This window comes from Rhinolophus sinicus, linkage group LG04 (genome assembly GCF_036562045.2).
Source record: "Rhinolophus sinicus isolate RSC01 linkage group LG04, ASM3656204v1, whole genome shotgun sequence".
NCBI classification, from domain to species: domain Eukaryota; kingdom Metazoa; phylum Chordata; class Mammalia; order Chiroptera; family Rhinolophidae; genus Rhinolophus; species Rhinolophus sinicus.
Genome location: NC_133754.1, coordinates 102,418,940 through 102,441,754, shown reverse-complemented (window position 1 = coordinate 102,441,754; position 22,815 = coordinate 102,418,940). Strand labels below are relative to the sequence as shown.

The 22,815-nt window shown below is 45.6% G+C and overlaps 1 protein-coding gene across 4 annotated transcripts in view; it reads right to left on the bottom strand.

Moving 5' to 3' along the window:
• FRY (FRY microtubule binding protein) overlaps window positions 1-22,815 on the bottom strand; it is a 439,561-nt gene that overhangs the window by 236,222 nt on the left and 180,524 nt on the right. Inside the window, exon 1 of one of the 4 annotated variants that reach the window (XM_019749609.2) lies at window positions 2,765-3,423. The exons of 2 other annotated variants lie outside the window; for them this stretch is intronic. In XM_019749609.2, the coding sequence (XP_019605168.2) occupies window positions 2,765-2,834 (70 nt within the window). In that variant the 5' untranslated portion in view covers window positions 2,835-3,423. Of the gene's footprint in view, window positions 1-2,764; window positions 3,424-22,815 lie in introns of those variants that run through there. One more of the 4 variants, XM_074330085.1, reaches the window with a different exon arrangement.

The window sequence follows — 22,815 nt, the reverse complement described above, 5'->3', positions numbered from 1 at the left end:
AAATGTGGTGGGAGCAGAAGGAAAACACGGCAGAGTCTGAGTTGGGGTCATGGACACTCGGGTGTGGGAGGAGCTGCCGCGGCATCTTTGGCAGAAGCCTCTCCAGGCTGCTCCGTGGCAGGTGGAGCATTAGGTAACCACCGGAGTGTTCCAGGTCACGGGGGACACCAGGGCAGCAGCTGGGAGCAGCACTGAAGGCCTGGACCAGACTGGGGGAGGAGCAACAGGATGAGGAAAGCCTCTGCAGCCAGGGCGCCAAAGGACATTCTATTCCCAGACCTCCAGGCCATTTGAATTCCCAACTCCATTACAGCGAGCCGGCCAGTGAAGGAGACAGTGTCAGAATGAACAGGGAAGCAAAGGCTAACACATCTCACCAGGCAATGACTGATTTAATTGGCCCATTAATTCTTCAGAGGAGACAAATATACATAAAATTACATTTTCCTCATGATGTGCCATTTAACAACAAACAAGTGGAAACGTAAACCTGGAAATGCTCATGGAATCATCCTTCCTCTTACTACCACCTGGCAGAGCAGCCAGCCATAGCTACAGAATTTATTTTATTGCTTTTTAACTGTTGCACTTTTATAAATAAGCGTTACTCTGCAACTGAGGGGTCTGGTTCTCCATTCAGCTATGTGGGCGGCATCCTCGTCTCTCCCGCCTGAGGCTGGGCCAACCAGTGACCTCCCCGGTGGGCACCCTCCCAGCCCTGTTACCCTGAGCAGCTTAAAGCACTATGGCTTCTGTTTTCGACTTTGTCTTCCACACAATTTTTTTTCTCTTTGCTACTGAAATATGTAAAACTGAGAGCTATGCTAGACTATAAGCAGGTTAATGTTGCAATAAGCTTCAGGAAGACTAAGCATAAAGTATATTTCCTCTTCCTCTTTCAAGACAGGACTGAAAAACATTCTGACCCCCAAAGGAAAGCCAGAGAACCACCAAGTTCACTCTTCTGCAGTAAAGAAATGAAGATCGAAGGCCAGTACCATGGCCTATTCACCTTTGTAGCCCATAGTCTGGCACATAGTAGGTGTTCAATAAATATTAGCTGAATGCATTGAAAGGATTCAAAATTGTGTCACAGATACTCTCCGAGTAGAAATGAACAGTCATTCTGAGCCATTTCCTGATGTGAGTGTGGGGGACTGGGGAGAAGTTAGGAAGGCTGGAGAGAATATATACCTTGTTTAGACTAATTTGAAAATAGACAAGCGGAGAACAACTTTAAAAGACATCTTACTGGCCTCGATATTATCACAGCGTAATTTCCTATCTAATGAAACAATGACAAAAACAGATGGAAGAAAACAAATCTGGCCTTGGAGTCCCCAAAATGATGACTGAAAACCACATGCTGCTGTCAGACTCCCAGGAAGCCTTCCCAGTTACTGGAAAACTGTTCCATCAAGAGCCCTGTATGTCAAATTCATTTCGTTAATCAGAAGGTGGAGACAAAGGAAGAGGCGTCCTGGAGTGTGAAGGATGGTGCCCTCGGTGAGTCCCAGATGAATGAGTTGTGGCACAACACATAAAGGGACGCTGTCTGGGCGAGTACTGCTTCCCACTTGTAGAAAACAGCTCCCCGAGCCCCATGGTGCATTGAGTGGTGCACAGCAACCTAGGGAAAATGGTTTCTGTGGCTCGCACTGAGAGATGCATATCCCTGCATACCTGAAGCCTAAAGGTGCTTCGGCTGTTTTCTCGATGCAATTATGGCCCAGGTTCTCCTGCACAGGTTTTGTTTACAGGAGAACAATCTTGGCCACAGGTCATTTGTGGAGGCGATAATTAATCGCAGCTCTGTGCACAGGTAGGTTAATTAGTATGCACCTGATATAACATCACATTTTCTTCTTTGGGAAATTTTTAAAAAATTTCCAACAACGAATGAGCTGTAATACCTGCCGGTCTTTTAGCCGGAGCAAGTACAAAGGCCGTTGTTGAAATAGAGAAGACTTTGTTTTTAAACTGTTCTGAACACACAAGGCATCACTGATCCCATGAGGCCTCATTTTAATGTGATTCCAGATCCACGAAGGCTTAGAGGTTGTCTTTTTGAAATATATTATTGCTCAAATCTTTAAGTAGGTCAGAGACGGAACTTCAGGAGCCAGAATATTCTGATATCCTAATAACTGATTAGGGTCAGAACCTAGCTTGTTTACATTTCCGAAAAGCACATTATTTGGGCTACAACAAACATCTGGATTTAAAAAATTCAAATAAATAATGTTCTGAACACCATCCACACAGACGACGGACAGATCAAATAAATGTGCAAATGCCTCCGTGTTCAAAAGAGATGCATCTTAGGTTCTGGGCCATTGAACACTTTTCTTTTATAGACAATACCCCACTAAAACAATTAGGAGGTCCTCTGAAACCCTGCCACACCCCTCTGATTAAACCACAGTTCACAGAGTATTTAGATAAAGCCTGAACAAATCAAATAAATACCGAGGCAGGAAATGCAGCCCCAGTGCCCCATCCCACACTCCGCCACACCAGGAAGGGCCATGGCACTTGAAAATTTAATCCAACAAAACCTACTGCAATTCCACTGCAGCCTCTACACTTAAGGAAAGCTAGTTCAGTCACTGACATTTTGATTTTCATGGCAGATGGAAGCAAAAAAAAAAAAAAACTTCGTTGGCTCACACGCATAGGCGTCCAGTTGAGATTTTATTTCTCGAACCTTGCGCAACACCCAGCAAACACACACACACACACAAGGCTGTTTTCTGCTACTCACTGTTACTCCAGGATTTCAGTAAGTATTTGATGCTGATCTCGAAGAAACCGGAGTCCTGCTGGCTGGCCATGTCGCCCGCGTACAAAGGGGCTCGGGGCCGGGCCGCAGCCGCGGACGGCGCAGGTACCGCCGGAGACGTGCCTGTCACAGCCTCGTGATGTCAGCAGGGGTGCGCGCGCCCAGGAAGGCTCTGTGGAGCTGTCTCTGTGCTGGCCGGAGTCCTCATTTGAGGGACACGGAGGAGGACAGAGATGCTCGGTGCTCCTCCTCCTCCGGGTCCAGCACTGGCTTCTTATTTGCTGGGCGCTGATCTTGCAGCCCACAGAGGCGGTGGCTGCTGCTTTCATTTCTAAGCTGCCATAACCAGAAACGCCTGCTGCTGCCGCCCACAGGCTCTGCCCCAGCCAGGTACGGTCCCCAGGAGGTCCCCAACTGCACCGTGACCCTTTCCCCTGGGAGGGAGGGTCCGTGGCCGGCCAACCCGACACAGCACACAGCCACGGGCCGCCCCGGCCCCGCCCAAGCCGCCGCAGGGGAGAGATGGGCTGGGAGCGCAGCCCCGCCCGGCCCCTGCCCACAGCCTCAACCTGAGCCTCAAGTCCCTGGGCCCCGACTGGGCTGCAGGCGGAATTTCCCGGCTGGTGCGGATCCTGGGTGCAGAAATGCCCGAGGGAGCGCTTCCCCTTGTGTCTGCCCTGACACACACAGCTGCAGGATGCTGCAGGGAGCCAAGCTGCACCCCAGATCTCGCTGCACTGACGTTGTTTTAAAAGCCCCATCCGCCAGCCTCTCGCAGTAGGAAAGCTGACAACAGGACACTGGCTTGGGCTTTTTCTCCCACTTCTTTCATGGGCAGGGGAATGCACACTCTGTGCGGCTCCCTCCCAGAAATGCTGTCATGTTGAGGGGCACACCAGCCCTGACGTGGGCTGCCAAGTGGGCCGGTACCAACTGCTCTGTCGGCTCATTTACCCAACGTCAGGCTCCACAGTGGATCTGGTTCCCAAACCTTTCATTTCTAAGAAGCACCGAGCCCAATAAAGCTTATTTCATTTGTACTGAAAGGATAAAAAGCAAAAGCATTATGTTCCTTGCTGCACAATGGCTTTTTACTTCATGAAATCTTGATATCGGGTGTCCTGATTTCGGTTACCTTTGCTTCTCATTATCATTTAGCTTGACATCGGAATCAAATAAGAGTAGTTCAATTATGACAGGCCATGTTTGAGGAGGGGGATCTGGCCAACCATCTCTTAAACCACAGAAGCCTTTACCCTCATTTATGACGAATGTTTTCCAAAGGCAATAATAAACCATATTAATAACTTTAACATAAAAATTGTTGGTCAACGCTTTCCCCTCAAATCAATACACAAATGGGACTTCTTAGACTAACAATTCACTTGAGAAATGGAGGAGGGAAAGAATATACTTTTAAGACTAAGAATTTCAAAAATCCGACACCAAAGAGAACTTTCCAGACTGTCCTGAAATGCCCTAAGACACTATCAGTGTAAAGAGCTTTTCCGAGTCCTCACATGCACATGACAGGCAGGCGTGCCCCCCACCCGGCACCCTCAGGGTTTCCAAGTCCACTCGCAGCACTTTATTCTCCTGACATCTCTCACCAGATAGGGTTCTTTTTTGTTTCCATACAAACAAGAGTTTATGAGCTAATTTTGCTTTAGTACCTATAATTTGAAAGTGTGGATTCCAGGTGAAATCGGACCCAAAGGTTTTACCTTGAAACAATTATTACATCTGAAAACAACAACTAATGCCCATGCCTACCTTTCTGCTCGCCCCCCCCCCCAATGTCGATGGTAGTGGGTGACCTGGGGGCTGCTGGCACCTGGGAACTGATGAGCACAAAGCTGCCCAAGACAGGCCCCAGGGTCCCACCCGGCACCAGCTGCACTAGCGCTGAGCCCAGGGCAAGCTATGAACCTCAGTAAGACTGTTTCCTCATCTGTAAAATGGGGATAAAGGTGATACCAACCTCATTTGGCTGTTGGGAAGGTTAAGTGACATTATGAATGAGTGGCTAGCCTAGTGTCTTGCATATAGTAAACAACAGAATGTTAGCTATATTGATTTTTATTACGAACCCTCAGGGACTCCCGAATAGAACTTTAGCATTTAAGTTAAATACATCCCTGCACTCTTATGTGACTAGATAGAAGGTATATGACTTTTGAACCCCAATGGTAACTATTTGGGGTTAGTAAGTGGGAGTCATTTAAAAATAGCTGCAGCAAGCAAACATGCTGTAAATTATTGTTATGTATACAGAGAGTCTCTTTGTTGACTTTATAGAAGAGACCTTAACTGGCTTTTAAAAGTTTTCAATCCTACTACAAACATACTAATTTGCTGAGAATACCCCAGTTATATATATATTTCAAGAGGAAACAATCATAAAAATTTAAATGCTATTTAGAAAAGAATGTTTTCAATGGCATGTGGTTTTCCTTGGGAAGAGGGAAATCAGTAACTGAGAGCCCAGTTTCTGTCCGTTAGAACCTGAAATCCTGTCCAGTGTGTGCTTCCCCCGACCCCCCTCATTTGAGTGCCTTTAAAGAGAGCATATATTGTAAAAGAACAGAAAAGACCTTTTGTTTCTTTGAAAGGTCTGCAAATCAAACAAAATGACACCTGCTGCCAGCTGGGATAACACATTTATTCTTTGTCTCTTCTCTCTCTGGGGGGGAGGGGGATATAAAAAAATGTAGTGAGAACAGGCACCTGCAAAGAGGTACTTAAAATACAACAACAAAATCTGAATTTGTCCCTGACTTGCCATGTGACTTCAGTTGTCATTACGATGACTTAAAACTATTTCAGCTTTTAAATCTGTAAAAACGAGGGACCCTTCCTTAACAATCTTAGCACCTACAATGAATCTTTAAGCAAGGAATTGGGCACAGCTATTGGGGGCCCAGAGAAACGTAGTAGTAATACAGGAAAAGTAGGAGGCCTCAAGAAATGGTATCTGAGTAGAAAAAAGTCAAAAAGTGACCTCAGATAAGTAATAACAACGAATGGCACCATCTACATTTCCTGCACCTTAATATTGTGCTTAAAATGCATGTTTTACGATACTTTACCCTTACCCCAAACCTATGAAGTACTATTAATAGCCCCACTTTACAGATGGGAAAACTGAGGCTTAAAGAGGCATAAAATAATGTCAAAGTGATAGAGCTGGTGAAATTTTGGTGTAGCAAAATTTAGGTGTAAAATTGAGAACCTGAGTCATTTATTCTAATCTTTTCCTTCTTTTTTAAAAAATCCCAAGCAAGTGGAGAATCATGGTTACCAACTTCCTTAGGGAAAGTTCAGGAAGAGATGCTAAGGGCCTCCTTACCACTAATAGGAGTACGTTAGGCCCTAGAGGCTTTCCAGGGCTACCGTTGACCCTGGAACAAGGCAGCGGTGGGGGATGCTGACCCCCCTCTGCAGTCAAAAATCCACATATAAGTTTTGACTCTCCTAAAAGTACTAATAGCCTACCGTTGTCCAGAAGCCTTACTGATAACAGTCAATTAACACATATTTTGTATGTTATATGTATTATATACTGTATTCTTACAATAAAGTAAGCTAGAGAAAAGAAAATGTTATGAAGAAAATCATAAGGTTTGTCTGTAAGTTTTTCAAATTGCTGCAAATCTCCAAAAAAATCCCCAATATACGTATTTTTAAAAATCTTGATATAAGTGGCCTGAGCAGTTCAAACCCACGTTGTTCAAAGGTTTGCTGTACCCACTGCTCAGTATTAGCCTGGGAGAGGAATGGTTCCCGGGGGGCTATGTCCAACCCAAAGGAAACTAGAGAAGAATGCCACTCTTTTTTCCCATTAATTTGATTCATTGTACAGGTCTGCAGAGGACACCTGGGAGGCGGGTGGGGTGATTCAGGGTGGAAATCCAGTCTGCCCTCCACTCTCCAAGCTGCAAAGGGACAGACCTGGGCTGTCCCGCCCTGGTGTGGGACCACATCTGCCCAATACTCCACCCACAGAAAGGGAGGCCTATTACGGTCAGGATAGCCCACCGGTTGGTGCAGAGCATTTCAGGAAGGCAGTGGCCAACTGGTTACCTATGTCCAGGCTGATGAATGGCAGTGGGGTGCGTGGACTAAAGTTGACAATCCCTGGCATTGCCCCCCATCTGGTCTTGCTTCCAGTTATAACCTACGGTCCCTCTCTCCTTCCAGAAGAGCTGGGTCTCACTCAGTGGTGTCTCCCTGCCAGCATCTAGGACACAGTAAGTCTTCATGCAGAAGACATAGGTAGAGTGAGTTGGTGAATGTACAGGCTCGCTGTGCACGCCTAGTGCTTTCTGTCGAGTGTGGGAAAAAATGTGCAACTGAAGTGCAATCGGTTTGTTTTAATCCATATTTAATTTTCCTTTTCCTAGCATTTTTGACAATTATTTTTTGAAACTAAAACGTGTGGTATTCAAAAAAAAAAGTGAAAAAAAAGCTCAGCAAATACTCTGGCTGCTTGCCAACAGCAAGAGCCATTACCTAATGATTTTAAAGCATCTGACTGATTTGATTGGGTTAGGATTGGAACCCGCCCCCTTTCCCTGTGGATGGCTGCACGTGGACACACACATGTAATTATTATCACAGACTGACATGCACATTCATGCACAGAATGTATTAGGCAGAAAATAAATGTTTTACTGGCACCCTGAGAAAACAAAGGAAAATCATTTAATGTAAGAAAAAGTTGCTTCATCAATTTTTGATCTGCAGTTTCAAACTCCAAATAGGCATTATATATACTGCATTCCTACGATTTGGGTCCATTGTTCCAAGTCAAATTAAGCATCGCCTGGATTGAGTTAGAAAGACAGCAGCTGAGCTCGATGGTGACAATTACGGAGAAAGGGCTTTGTTTTTCTTTAAGTGGTAGAGTAAGAAGCCTTTTGGAGATATCCTAAGGAACCAAGTGTGGGACAAGTCACAAACTTCTGATGTATTTTAGATGCATGATTTGGGCTGATCTATCCGTGCTAAGAAATATTAGAGAAAAAACATGAAATGATGCCACCCAACTTTCATTTCATAAACATAATATGCAGTCATCATTCCCTTGAAAAAAATCCAACCCACATAGACAAATCTTCACAAAAATAGATTCTGCGAGTTTTGAAAACATTTACTCCATGACTCTCCAGTACAAATAATTTTTTCAAGTGAATGGAAGTACGACAAAATTTTTTGAATGTAACAGAAGCACAGCTTGTCATTGCACAGGGTAGACACACACAAGGAAAGTCGTGTCTCCTGAAATTGTTTTCTTCAAAAAAGAGCAGCAGAACCCTCTCTAAAAGTGGCATGAAACGGCACTAGGATGAACAAGGCCCCGGGCATCGGTGACCTCAGGTCCCCACCCAGCCTCTTGGTAACTGGTGAAATGAAAACTGGGCCCCTCCCCCGACACTGCTCCAGACAACCAAATGGCACTGAAAGAGCAAATCTTCAAAGGGCATGAATTAGAAGAGGCGCAATGTGCTATACACCAGCGTGGGGTCCCTGCTCTGCCATGGGAGCTGTGCTGTTGGCACAGTTGTTGAACGTCTCATGGCCTCAGTTTCCTGGTCTGCGCAATCGTGCTTACCACACAGGTGTGTTACGAGGATTCAATGCAGCACCGGCAGGTGACAACTGCTCAGTAGCAGATGTACAGCCAGCACTGAGCCAGAACACCCGGCACCAAGCGCCCCGTTAACTCCACAGTGAGGTGCAGGAAGGGGAGAGAACACCCTGCTCACCAGAGAGTGCCACACCTCCAGTCACCTCTGTTGGCTGCCAGGGTAACACCCAAGTGTGCACAGGTAAAAGGAAACCTAAATACGTGCACATACAATAAAGTATTATTTAATATTTTAGTGCTTCTAACTTTGGGTGCCCAGGGTAAAGCTGAGGGAGGTTCTGGTTAGCTTCGTATCAGCTCAAAATGTACCTAATTTTCTCTTCTCAGTAACCTGTCAAGGTGGGGTCTATATACTATTTGGATGTTATTAACTTAGAGCCCAAACCGGGAGATGTTGTGGCTCACACACTTTGCACATGCAAATATGAAGTTTGACCTCAATTTCTGCAGAGTAAATTCAAGGCACACGAATGTTTAACATTGTATTTGAAGATGTGTGTGTAAAGAGAAAGTGTGACCTTTATCACGAAAGTGCTCATCAGGACCGATAACTTGACTACCCTATTTTCAAATACCAGCAGCCGGCTGACAAGTTACACTGAGATACCGACAGGTCCAGTACAACTAGCTACAAGAGTGGCCAACAATTAATGCATGACTATAAAATATTAAGTCCTTTCTGAAGAAGCAAAAAAATAAAAAAAAAAAGGCACTTGCTTTGCACATTATTATTTGCCAAAAAATGCACAGAGAGAGAACACCTAACAGGATAAAAACACAATTATATTTATATTCACCATTACCCTTTCCCAAACACTGTTTGCCATCAAAGGAGAACTAAGAAGACATCAGTTCTTCCCTGGATGATAAGCTAACAAAACAACAGAGGAACATTCTCACAGTTGCATTAAAATCATTGGGTGTTAAGATATCTCCATAATTTAGTGATAAAGTACCGCTTAGGGCTAGAACTGATATTCCCACTATGTTTCCAATTTCATACACAAAAATAAGTGTTAGACTTTAAGTCATTCGATCAGCTTTTCCTCAAAGGTACCATTTAATGTATGTAGTATTTAAAGTCAACAAAATTGGGGAAAATTAGAAATTTTGACTATTTTTTTATATGCTTGCTACTTAAGTTTTATACATACTAAAAATTTTTTTCCTTCTTCTAAGTGGGATCACATGTTTACAGTTACCTGCCAGCCAGAGCTGAAGGACTGGGGACCAGGAAAGTCTTGGTTCTGCTCCTTACTCGAACCCTGATTCCATAACTCACACAAGGTGCTTCTCCATTAAATGAAGCACGCTGTCCCTTAGGGCCGGCCACACTCTCAGAGGGATCAGGGCATGGTGAAAGCAGAACGTGGGCACTAAATTACTTTATGGAAGTCTTTGGCACACATTATTTGAATTTTTTGGCAATGGATTCATCTTCTCAAGGATGTTTTGATAAAGCTCCTATCAGAAGTATCAGATGTAAAGCACACACTAGCTGACCAGGAGAAGCTGAGACGGGCCCAAAATCATTGGAAATGAGAGAGAAATCACCATGAAAATGATCAAGCTGCCTGCTGTAAAATTAGGGACGCAATATCAGAGTACTTTTCCTTGAGGAGAAGTGGCAGAAACCCTACAACTGGACAGTCCTGTGAACTAGGATGAGCTACAGCTGAAGCCAGGTTATAACCCGTGAGATGGAGAAGTGTTGAACTGAGGAATTAAAGAGAAATAGAGCATCTCTTTATCTGGAATTAATGCTTTAAAAAGAAGTGTCTACCTCACTGAGCATCGCTGATTAGACCTTCAAAGTCTTCCCAAGGGCCATCTGTTCACAGTGCAGCATGGTTCAGACTCAGATTTCTGCTGTTAGAGAACAGTGGTCTGAGCCCCACAACTGGGAAGCAGAGACACATGCAGATCAGACTCCCCAGCCACGGGCACAGTTGTCAAACATGTAACTGAAGGGGCAAGTGTACTTTTGGAGGACAGAGAAAGCCTTGCAAGGCCATGTTTTTAGAAAGGGTGGGGCACTCACCACTGGACTTCACCAAACAGACAAGGCTTTGTGTAGGAGGGTGGGGCTGTTAGAAACTGAATGACGGCAGGGAGCAGCTTAACCGGCTGGTGGGGTGGCTGATGCCAAAGGCCCAGCTCGGCCGGGGAGCCAGAGTGAGAATAATGATCTTTGCAGACAGGCAGAGTGGGGGCAGCCACTGCGAGAAGCTCAGGAAAACAGAGGTTGGGGGCGTGCTTCTGACCCCAGGGCTCACATATGGAGAAATGCCAGCTCAAGGTCAGCCCTACCTCACCGGGCACTGGCCACAGTGACCCACTTGTGTGCTGGAGCAACTCCCTTCTCATTTATAAGGTGCACGTGACACTACACTGTTGTCTACAGAAAGTTGTTTCATGGCCCCAAAGGAGGTCCTGCAGATGAAAGGGCTCTTATTCCCAGGGAGTAGAGTTAGGATGCTCAGGGCTCCAACACTGAGGCTCAGACAAATGAGAGGGCGGAGCCCCTCCTCATCCCCTCACTCTTAAAGATGCAACTGTGGCCTCCCAGCCAGTGTGCATGGTCTGCTGGACTTGCAGATGGGATGCAGAGACACACCAGGTGGTCCTGCTTTGTCAGTGGCCGTTTCCAGGCTCCAAGAATGTGCTGGTGGCTTGCTTGGGTCTTATCCAAATGCCACCTCAGCCTCTCTGGATAAATACAGGATGGGTGGCGACTGCAGTCTGCCTACCACTCCACCCCACCTCAAGACTTATTTTCCATCTTTTCAGCTTCTCAGTGGAATTTTCCCTTTCTTCTTAGCCTTTAAAATGGTTTTAAAAATTGACTTCATCTATCCTTATTTTTGTACATCGCTTTCATGTATATAATTTAAATTTTGTGTTCATTTGTACGGGTGGCAGAAGAGTAAGGGAAAGGGATATGGGCGAGGCCTTCTGTTAGGCGCACGGATAAAAGATAAGAGCGGACACTTCTGACAATAAGAAATGTATAAGAAGAAGGCTGGATCTGGGATAAAAAGCCATATCCTCTCCTTTGGGTTTATACCTACTCTTACAGATAAGGAAATTGAAATTTCTGGGGACCTGACAACTAGGACATGGCAGAGGAACGATAATAACAATGACGCTAACTGTTGGTGATGTGATGGCGTCAAGACTGGGATTCGGACCTGACGCGGCGACTGACGTCCAACAGAAAGTGAGGCTAGCCACATGTGCAATTAAAACATTTTAGTAGCTATGTCATTACAACTAAAAATAGGTGAAATTAAATTGAACATATTTATTTAACCCCGTATACCCCAAGTAGTATTATCATTTCAACATGTAATGAATATAAAATTATCAGTGGTACTTTTTTTTTCTTCTTTGCACTAGATATTGAAACCTGGCGTGTATTTTCCAGCACATCTCAGTTTGGAGCAGCCACATTCCACATTCTCAAAAGCTGCAAGTGGCTGGTGGCTCCCTATTGGACGGCGCGGCTGTAGGAGGCTCATAACTATTTTGTGCCATGAACCCCTCTCGCATCCGGCAGAGCCACGTTCTCCTTCTCAGAATGTATTTACATGAGTAAGACAAAATACATGGGATTACAAAGGAAATCAGTTATTTCGAAGTATAGTTATAAAATTATTTTAAAACCCACAAGTGTTGTATTGTCTACAAGCATTTCTTTGTATCACATTAAGTAACAATCCAGAGGAAAGCCTAATACTTAAAATTTTTAAATAAAATAATGAATATAAACAATGTTTAAATCGACCTAAAGCAACTATAATGTGATGAAAATATATGTGGTTTCAAATGACAGTGAAGTCACAGGTACTGCTAATACTGTGTTGCCTATATTCGTAACTGAAGAAAATGCTAAATTTTGGTTGGAGGTTAATGAGAAATGAAATGTCATTTTCCCCACCTAAGCCCACGGACCGGCTTGCGAGCACCAACTCTAACCACTAGTCGCTACTGCTCCCCAAAACCACTACTTCTGGGTGATTCTTGAAGACAGTCATAATTGCTGCACACTTGAGAAGCTTCTCAATCTTTTCTCCCAGTTCTTTCTATTCTATTTCTCTCCCGTCTTCTAACACTATCACTTATTCTTTCTGACATCACCACTCTAGTCTTCAGTATCCTACTCTACAAAATATTCAATTGAGCCATACAATAAATAAAAATAGCACGTATCACAGACTTTTCCTAGAAACTACAAGTATAATACTCCCCCCAAAATATACACCAACTAATAACTATCCTCACATGCTATCAAGCACATGGAATCTAACTCACATTTGTATGTGAGCTAAGTTGCCCATGTTTGAGAATGTAATATATATAATGTCCTCCTTACAAGTTAAATAAGCTCCCCCCAAACTTACATGTATTAGTAACTTCATGAATGATATCCTAAATTCTTTGACTATCAAAATGGAAAGGAGGTATTATACACACTTAAAATAGTACTATGATCTAAATAGCTAATCTAATTTTTTTTAAGATTTCATTTTGAGTTATGGAATAGGGTGGGTCAAAACCATCATATTTTTCTAATAAAATAGAATAAGGAGGAGCACATCAGAGGGCAATGTATGGTACGAAAGGTGAGTACTATTCCATGAAATTTCTGTTTTATATATTTAAATATGATAGATACAAAGTCTGACAATTAAGTTCGCGAACTCTTCCTAGAAAAAAGTGCTACATACCTCAATGCTGAATGTCACTATTGTCACCTTTGAAGTACTCCCCTTGGGAAGCTATGCACTGATGCCAGCGCCTAGTCCACCCTTCAAAGTAATTTTGGAACCCTTTTTCTGGAATGGCCATCAGAGCTGTCGTCATATTACCCTTGATGTCCTGAATGCCATTAAAATGTCTTCCTTTCAATATTTCCTTTATCTTTGGGTAAAGGAAGGAATCATTGGGGGCCAGATCAGGTAAGTAGGGAGGATATTCCAATACAGTTATTTGTTTACTGGCTAAAAACTCCCTCACAGACAGTGCTGTGTGAGCTGGTGCAGTGTGGTGATGCAGGAGCCCTGAATTGTTGGCGAGAAGTTCAGGTCATCTAACTTTTCCACGCAGCCTTTTCCGCACTTCTAAATAATAAACTTCTTTGTCCCGTTGGTACAAATTCTTAATGAATAATCCCTCTGATATCTAAAAAAGGTTAGCAACATTGTTGTAACAAGTTTGTGAACTTAATTGTCAGACCTCATCTATAACGCTCTCACACACACATACACACACACACAAGAATTCTGGGTTGCAATATAAAATATATTTCTTATTGGGAGTCATGGTCAAAAAAGTTTGAAAATCTTATGTTATTATTGGGATGCAAAATGGGTTAACCACTGTGGGAAAGTGTGGTGGGTCCTCAGAAAGCTAAATGTTGAATTACCATGATCCCACATTCCACTCTTGGTATGGGCCCCAAAGAATTGAAGACAGGGACTCAAACAAATACATGCACGCCCATGTTCAAAGCAGCACTTTCAGAACAGCCAAAAGGTAGAAGTGGCCCAAGTGTCCATCAGTGGATGAATGAATAAGCAAACTGCTGTCTGTCCATACAATGGAACATTATTCAGCCATAAAAAAGGAATGAAGCACTGACACATTCTACATGGATGAACTTTGAAAACATGCTGAGTGAAAGCCAGGCTTACAAAAGGTCATATATTGTATGATTCCATTTCTAAGAAATATGCAGACTAAGTACATCCATAGAGATGCAAAGCCAATTGGCTGTTGTCAGGGATACAGGGAACTGGGGACAATCGCTTAATGATTAAGGGGTTTGAGTCTAGAATGATGGGATTGTTCTGGAACTGGACGGAGCTGGTGGTGGCACAACATTGTAAATTTACTAGATGCCACCGAGCTGTCACTTTTAACTGGTTAATCTTATGTTATGTGAATTTCACCTCAACAAATTATGTAAAGAAAAAAGAAAAAGTTTGAACACCCTCTGTCTAGAAGGCTTGTCAGGAGGCTGCTTTCCATTTGCATCGTGTCTGCTTGCAGTGCTGCTGCATCGCCACCTAGTGGCGAAGGCGGGTCCTGCCTGGACGCCAGGAGTACAGACACCAGGAGGCAGCTCAGTGTGGAAGCAAAGCAAAGCCACACCTTTAACTGAGGTGCCTACTGCGCGAGTGCCCCGGTGCTGCACAGTGACAGCCACCAGTCCCCTGGAGCTTTAGGCAGGGTGAAATATTTCTTAAGAAGTCTCGGAAGCTTCTGGGATTCGTTTATCTGTCTATAGACTGGGACCAGCACTCCTTGCAGCGGGGTCACTGTGAGGGTTAACGGAGACGCAAGGAATGCACCTAGGTACAGGCTCACCAAATGTCCCTTTCCTCAGCCGTCCTTATTTCTAAAGATACTTGGTATGGACTTAGGGAAACCCAACAAAATGAATGGTACCTCCAAGGGGCTCCCCGGCTGCAGATGGTCGTTGGAAGATAAAGACTGTGGGTGCTGGGGCAAAGCGATGGGATCTAGAGAGCGCGAGCATGGGGCACGGAGCAGAAACTCCACAGCACAGAGCCGAGAGGAGAAGCAGCGGGCCGGTGAGTGCCAGGTGTCTGACCGCGCTGGGGCCAGAGGACAGAAGCAAGGTCCAGCAGACATCCTACTTACTGCATGACCTTCACCTGAAGGAGGGGGGAGAGGAGGTGCACATGCCAAAATATACATGAGGCGAAGTATTTGGATATTTTTGCAAATGGGCTTTCATGGAAGATTCCAACTTCATAATGTGTTCTATAAAAATGGGATGGAAGGCAGATTGGACTGTGAGAGGTAGTTACAAAAAATAGCCAGAAGAGACAGACATAAAACCACGGGCTTTTCAAATTGTGAGCCAAAGCATACAAGCAACTCAAAGGGTAAAAGCAAGAACATGGAGGGAAAGATGGTTTAATTGATTAGGAATAAAACAGGGAGGAAAAACGACCAGAGAGAAATGCACTTCTCCTATTGCACAATGTTCGGGACTCGTAGGGAATTATATAAAGTGGCACTGTTTGGCATTGGAAAACCCCAGGAAACAAAATCAAAACATTCTTGTCATGCACTTGTAGGAATTCTGGCAGGATGGTGGGTAGGTGGTGAGTGGAAAACAAAAGCCTGCAGGCAGGCCAGGGAGCCAGGCTGCCCCCAGGTTGTCTCAGGGCAAGTGCGTGCCCCACTCTGCCCACGTCATTTCATGCCTTTTCCCCTCCACAGCCTTCCCGCTTCTCTCCACCCATTCCTCGCTCAGGCTCAGGGGTGGCTTTGCCCATAGACACAACAGATGTGAACGCTCCCAATTTTCTGCCCCCAAGTCCCCAAACCCACCTTCCCCACCTCTCCTGTCAGGATGGAGGAAACACCTCTTCTGACCCCCTCAAGGCCTCTGGCCTGGGACCTCACACCCTGTGTGTCTTGTATATTAACCTTTCTCTTTCTATGAGATCTTTCCCATCTTTACATACCTTGCATCTGAAATGCAAACAGTAAACAAAACAACGTTTTCTTTTATCCCACACATCCTTCCAGTTTCCACTGTATCTTCCTGACATCTGTCACAGCTTAGCATCCCCACAGCTGCCTTAGCTTCCTCCCCCCACCCATCTCCCCTCCAGTCCCCTTCTGTCCGTCTCCTGCGGCCACACTCCTGCTCAGGTGACTCATAGCCTCCAATGAGCCAGCAGGCACGTCTCAGTCTCTAAATGAGATTTGATTTAAGTCATTTAATGCTGCTGAACCCCACCCTTCTTGACTCTGTTTCCATGAGCTCCTACTCTCCTGGTTTTCCAGGTCTTGCCTGGTTGGCCCTTCCCACCTGTCTGGTCTCACCTGGCTCCCCTCCCCCAATTCTCTAGCCACCTCAGTCCCGCACCTCTCAGGGTGAGCAGTGGCGCCAGCTGGCTACAGGAAGTACCCTCACCCCAGGTTTTGCTTATTAAATTGTCACCCATGGGAGAGCGCCTGCTATGGTTAAACACTGGTGTGGGGCACCTGTAATCAGTCCTCATTCAAATTTCATCTCTCCTCTCCTCCCTTGGCTAAATCCTGTTTGTCCGTCCATCAGTCTGAGCATTACTTCCTCAGAGCAGCCTTCCCTTGATTTCCTAGTGTAAATCCAGACTGACTGATAAAATTTCTCTTAGCTCCTTTCACTTTTCTTTAAAGCCCTTATCACAACTTGTACTTAGGCATTTATTGTGTGATTTTTTTTTCCAGTACGCTTTTGTCCCTCTTCAGACTTTCAATTCCACCGGCAGATTCCATGTCTAGTGTGTTCACTGTTTTACTCCTTGTGTCCTAGGCTCCAAGATGACCACAATAAATGTAGCACATAGTAGGCACGCAGAAAGTAATTATTGAATTAACAGCTATTCTGGAAAATGAGTGAGCACCACTCTGGCTGTTTCAAGCCTTTCATTTTCTCCATGCACAAACTGTCCATAATTTTTCGGGCTGTCCAATACCTGTTTGAACAAACTCCTATTTTGGCCAAGGAAGAATACACGGGCAGCAAAGGGAGGTGAGAGGCCAAGGGAATGTAAGCTGGCAGATGGCAGGCCGGTTAGCTGGGTGTCTGCTTTCTGATTTCCCTGACAATTTCTGACCGTGGCAGTGGTGGGTGGGCTTTCCTAGAGGCCAATTGCAGACCTGGGAACAGCAGAAGCTGTAGTGCAGGAGAGGGACAGATGGAAGGTCCCAGGAAGGGAGAGGCAGCAGCTCCCAGTGGACCTGGAGGCGTGGGTCTTCCAAGTCATGAGCCAAGCCCCCTCACTATACAGAGGAAAAGCCCAGGCCTAAGAGGTAAGGGACCCACCCAAGGTCCCCACTGATGGAAGAGCTGGATGGACTGCAGTCCAGGGTCCTTTGCATGCCCTCAGTGCCTGCAGGGGTAGACAGCCAGGCTGCTGTGTGTAAGGCAGAGGCTTCTCACTGGAGCTGGTCCACACCCATTCTCCTCAAAGCAGCATTTTACTTGTCCTGAAGACAGCTGACATCAAAGCCAGGAGTCTCAAATAAGATGCTGAGACTCTTGTCCTACTTAGAGATGGTGGCAGGCGTTCGAAAGCCCTGGGCAGGTGTCTAACTAGGATGGACAGTAATGTAAAAGTGTTGACCCGTATTATTTAAAATGGTTCTGATAGAGGGGCAGAGAATTCCTCACTGTGCGTGCTGAGTGAAGCTGGGAACCCTGTCTCTTCATCCTCATTAGAGCTCAGTTTCTTCTGAAAACATAAAAACGAAGCACACTTTCTGTCAACCTTCCCCAGTCCCACTCACTCTCCAACTCACTGCCATTCCAGCTCACTGGGAATGTTCCATCCAAAGCCTTAACTTCAACTGTGGTATTTCCTGCACCATTTCCGCCCTTCAGGGCTTACTGCCCAGGTCCAAAGCCACGTGGACCTCTTCACATGTGCTGTCCGTCTCCATCTCAGGCACCTGAAACTCAGCATGCTAAGCCACACAGCACTTTCCTCACCCCCGTCCCACCCCCTTTATTGCCTGCATGGCACACCACTGACTTAGCCCTCAAGTTAGCCATGCATCCCCTGCTTCTTCGCCCCATCACTCCAAGGCCCAGCAAGCCCTGTCAATTCTCTCTTACACACTTCCTGTAGCTGTCTTCCCACCTTCATTCAGCACCACTGTCTTACTCAGGGATTTGGAACTCTTTACCTGGCTCCAGTCAACAGCCTCCTAGGGTCTCACTGTGCTCCTGCTGCTGCCAGATGGTTCAGTGGTTCTGTCACTTTGGGGACAGAGCTCAACTTTCAGGTACCATACTAGACCCTTTCCTACTTCTCCAATGTCATGCAGCCTGTGCTTCAGCCATAGGGAACGTCTGCAAGTCCCAGAACATTGCCTTGCCATGTACTGGAATGCTCTGCTCTCACACGCTGCTTTCCCTCCTCGTTCCCCAACTCTCCCCGTCACCCATTCTTCTGAGGAGCTGACCGACTTTCCCAGGCCAAGTAAAACACTCATGTGTGGCCCAGCAGCACTTGGTACACGGTCTTGTAATTATTAGCTCATGTGCCTGCTTCCCTATGAAACTGCGAGCTCCTTGAAGGAAGGCACGGCCACGCCCCTCCTCTCTGAATTACCCACATCAGGCCTGGCACATTGTAAAGTCTACCAAACGCTAACGACGTTTACATTTGTGGGGGAGCCCACAGGTAATGGGCAGGATAGCACCCTCTCTACACATTCAACATGTGAAATATATTCCTTTGCTACATTCTATCAAGTGAGTTTCTGTAGAAATCTACAGAAACAATAGAATAGTCTTTGTTTCATACAAACCAAAGACTAAAAATCACATGACAGTATGGAATAGCCTCTTCTTACTAAAATAGCCAACCAGAGAGATGTCAATTCTATAGAGATTAATTTTGAAATCTACCATTACCACAAAATTTTCTTAAAGGCCTTAAGTCCAACCCTTAGAAACAGCAAGGCAAACGCAAGATATGATCCAGGAAATCTTACAGGCCTGTGCAAACACTCATCAATGACCAAATTCATGTTATGGACACACTTCACTCATCACCCCACCAGGGAAGACCTCCACGTCCCAACGTGCTTCTTTCCCAAGAAGGAGCTAATTACCATCACAGCACGGGAAAGTCTACCATGTCTTTGATTTTCACACACAGCGGAATCAAAGCATTTAAACAAATGGTCAAAGAATGAGTCCGAACACTTCTTATTTTTGCCAGCCTGCCTCTCAGGGCCAATTGAAGTTACATTGCTGGCATTTCCGTATCTAACTGTGAAGCAGTTACAGTTTTAATCATTGGCTCTTCTTTGACCTCAGTGGTCTGGTGTCCCGAGGTTGCCAACATGTTGGCAGACAGCCATGGCCCCACTAGGCTGTTGGACTCCCTGCAGCCAGACACGCTGACTCCAGCTGGCCCAGCTCAGCATCACCGGCACGACTGCCCCCGGCACAGGTCGTCTCTTAAAGTTGGACTCATGGAAAACACGAGAAGTTTTTGCTTTGTGAAATAATTGGAAAGAAAACTCCCAGCATTTCCCAGGAAGTAGAGTGTGCAGAAAAGGGCAACTAGGAGATCAGGGAAGGCTGGCGTCAGGAAGTACCTTGTCATGCAGGAGACCCTGCTCGCTGCGCCATTTTTCAGGGGGGGCGGCCTGAGGGGTCTCTGCTCCCGCTCCCCACACAAGAACGCAGGATATGGTGAGGCCGAAAAGGAACACCCACGGAGCCATAGGTAGGGGAGTCATACCACTATGGTCTCACTGGAGGCGGGGCCCACTGAACGCGCGACCTGCCGTCCGCCTTTCCGCCAACCAACCGACCGAAGACTCTCCTCCACTCTCTCGACTCCGTTCCTCTCCTCTCTTCCGCTTTCTTCGGCTCTCCTCTTCCGCTCTCCTCGGCTCTGCTCGGCTCTTCGGCAATCCTCGGCTCTCCTCCGTAGCCGCAGCAGTTATACCAGCAGCCAATCAGCTAACCGGCCACAGCCGACAGCCAATCAGCCACAGCCGAGCCAGCACCTTTCCACGTGAGACCGAGAGCCTGTAAACTACTCTCTGGGGCTCTGTCCCCTCATACCCTCACCCAGGTTTTGCTTATTAAATTGTCCTCCACGCACGGGAGTGCACCCACCATGGTTAAACACAAGTGTGGGGGCACCTGTCAGGAATCAGAGTCCTTATTCAAATTTCAGACTGCTCTGGCCCTTACCTGTGCTTTCCAGGGAGCATGAAATCAGTACCTGCAGGGTGACTTGCTAAGCACTGGCTAAACAATAGGCTACAAGGGCCCATTCAATCAGCCAGATGACTCTCTCACGCGCTCACTAAAGCACAAACACGTGTCTCGACCGACCGCTCTTCTAATTTAATTGAACATGTATATACATATGCACACACACACACCCTGGGGGTCACTCCTCAGCAATTAAGAACATAGACTTAGGAGAACAAAAACATTCTTTCCTCTTGGACTTTCAGTTAACATAAAAAACAACAGCAATAACAAAATGGGCAAGTCTACTGAAAAGTCAGCCTGATTTTCTGTTATGCTTTCTGAAATACAAGCGGTGAGTAAGTGTGGGGACAGAGCCAGGAGTGCAGTTTCCAGGCTCTTGGCCTCACGAGGAAAGGTGCTGGCTCGGGTAATAAATGACTATCAACTCTGATTGGATGGTCGTGGGCTGTGACTGGTTGGCTGTTGGCTATAACTGGTTGGCCAATTGGCCACTGATATAACTACCGTGACTGTGTTGGTTGGTTGATTGGTTGGCAGGCAGAAAAGTGGATGGTGGAATGTGGATCATGTGGATCCTACTTCATGTGTCTCGACCAGCCACCAGCGAGAATATAGTGGTGTGACTCCCCTATCTATGGCTCCGTTTGTGTTCCTTTTTGGCCTCAGCATATCCTGTGTTCTTATGTGGGGAGTGGGAGCTGAGACCTTCATGACAGGTACCCAGAACAATGCAGGCATGAGATAGGTGCTCAAGAAATGTTGAATGAATGAATAAATTAATTAATGGGGTTTGTTGCAGTTTAACTTACTCTATGTCTATCGTGTAATAGAATGTACGAGATCGGCAGGCAAACTAATGCCAAATAGTATCGACATTAACAAATGCTTACAACAGCCTTGACAAGCTATGGTCTATGCTAAATTCAAGGTCAGGTGTGACTGTCTCCAAAAGCACTCCACCTTCTCTGCTGCTCTGTGTGCTCCCATAAATGTGAGGGTGACATTGCCTTGGGGTCGGTAGCCCCCTGATGGTCTAGATAAATGTGCCTATGGGGTGATTTACTTGATCCCCAATTCTCCAAATTTGGTCGAACTCTCCCTACCCTCATTAGAAACACTAACAGTTTAGTGGAATGGCAGCCAAAAGATCTGGGATGTCTGTTATCCAAATACTGAGTGTGATGGCTGAGGACAAACACAGGGACTGTGTCTGTGGGGGAGTCCAGCCTGGACAAGGGCAGCGAGCACAGAACTGGTTGAAAAAGTCAAGGGTGACCAAGGTAAGGAGACAGAGCACCACAGCGCTGGTGTGGGGAAGCCTGGCCTTGGACCCACGCTGTCTCGGACTTGGGGCGGGGCCTGCGTGGACAGGGAGGGTCCGGTTAAAATGCTTTTGAACCTTAGCACTGTAAAACACAGGCATTCTGTTTTGTAAATGGGCGTCTTGCTGGTTAGGTTGAAAACAACTTTGATTCCCTCATATTGGGAGTGAACCCCTTGAAATGGACTTGCCCTTTCAAGAATCATTAGACAGACCACTTAAAAGGCCTTTTGTGATAAATGTGGCATGAGTTGAGGAACATTTAAGACTCAGGCTAGTGATACAGAAAAGTTAGCAGTGGGCAGCTCTAGTCTTGTTGATGTTGGTGATCAGAGCCCCGGGGTACATATGGTGGCTAGACCGTCGGCTCCGATTAGCTCATGGTAACAGCAGTGGTGGTGTTCTAATCTGTCAGGCGTTCTGATAAGTGATTTAGATGGAGCCAGAGCTAGCGTACTCATCACTGTGGAGAATAACATGAAGGTGGCGATGGCTCACAGAAGCCAGACACCCTCTCTGGGGACATCAGCGAGTAGTTCTTTGCAGAGGGCGCAGGGCTGGGCTCCGTCAGGGTCCTCTTTCAAAGCTGACATTTGATAAATCTGATTCTACCACTGATGAATGACATAGAGTCACTCCTCACGGTCAAAGTCCACTCGTAAATATCTGTCTTCATATATGAACTCTAGTCAAGGTGTCAGGACCATATGCTTATATTGTGCTTTTCTTCAACCTGAATGTGTCACCCACCCATTGTATCTCCTAACACAAGAGAAAAAAATAAATCTGAAGTATAGCTGACTATTAATTGTTTACTATTTAATAGTTTACTATTAATGTTTTCTTAAAGCCGACTCTTTTCAGTTTTGTTTCCTTTAAAGGAGGTAGACATTTCTGTTTAATTCAGAGCACTAGTCCCAACAGCAGGAGGCTGTGGAGTTCCTAACATCTAATGGTGAATAATTAATAATATTTAAAAAAATTATCGTCTTCTTATACTCCCGAGAGCAGTGGCAGATGGCGAATTCTGGCTCTGCTTGTGGCTGCCCATAGATCTTTCAAGAAGCCAGCAGCCAAAGAACAGAGTGAAACTCACAAGACTATGAATTTTGCTGTTGTTATTCCAAAGGTTCTTTTGGCACAGACTCTGTTCTAGAAGATGAGCCTGTCTACTTTCAATCACAGCAATTCAGTTAAAAAAAAAAAAAAAAAATCACCAGATGACCTTATGGAGATTTTGAAAATCAGGTCTGTCCTTGAATCCAAAAGAGTGAGAGGGATGCATT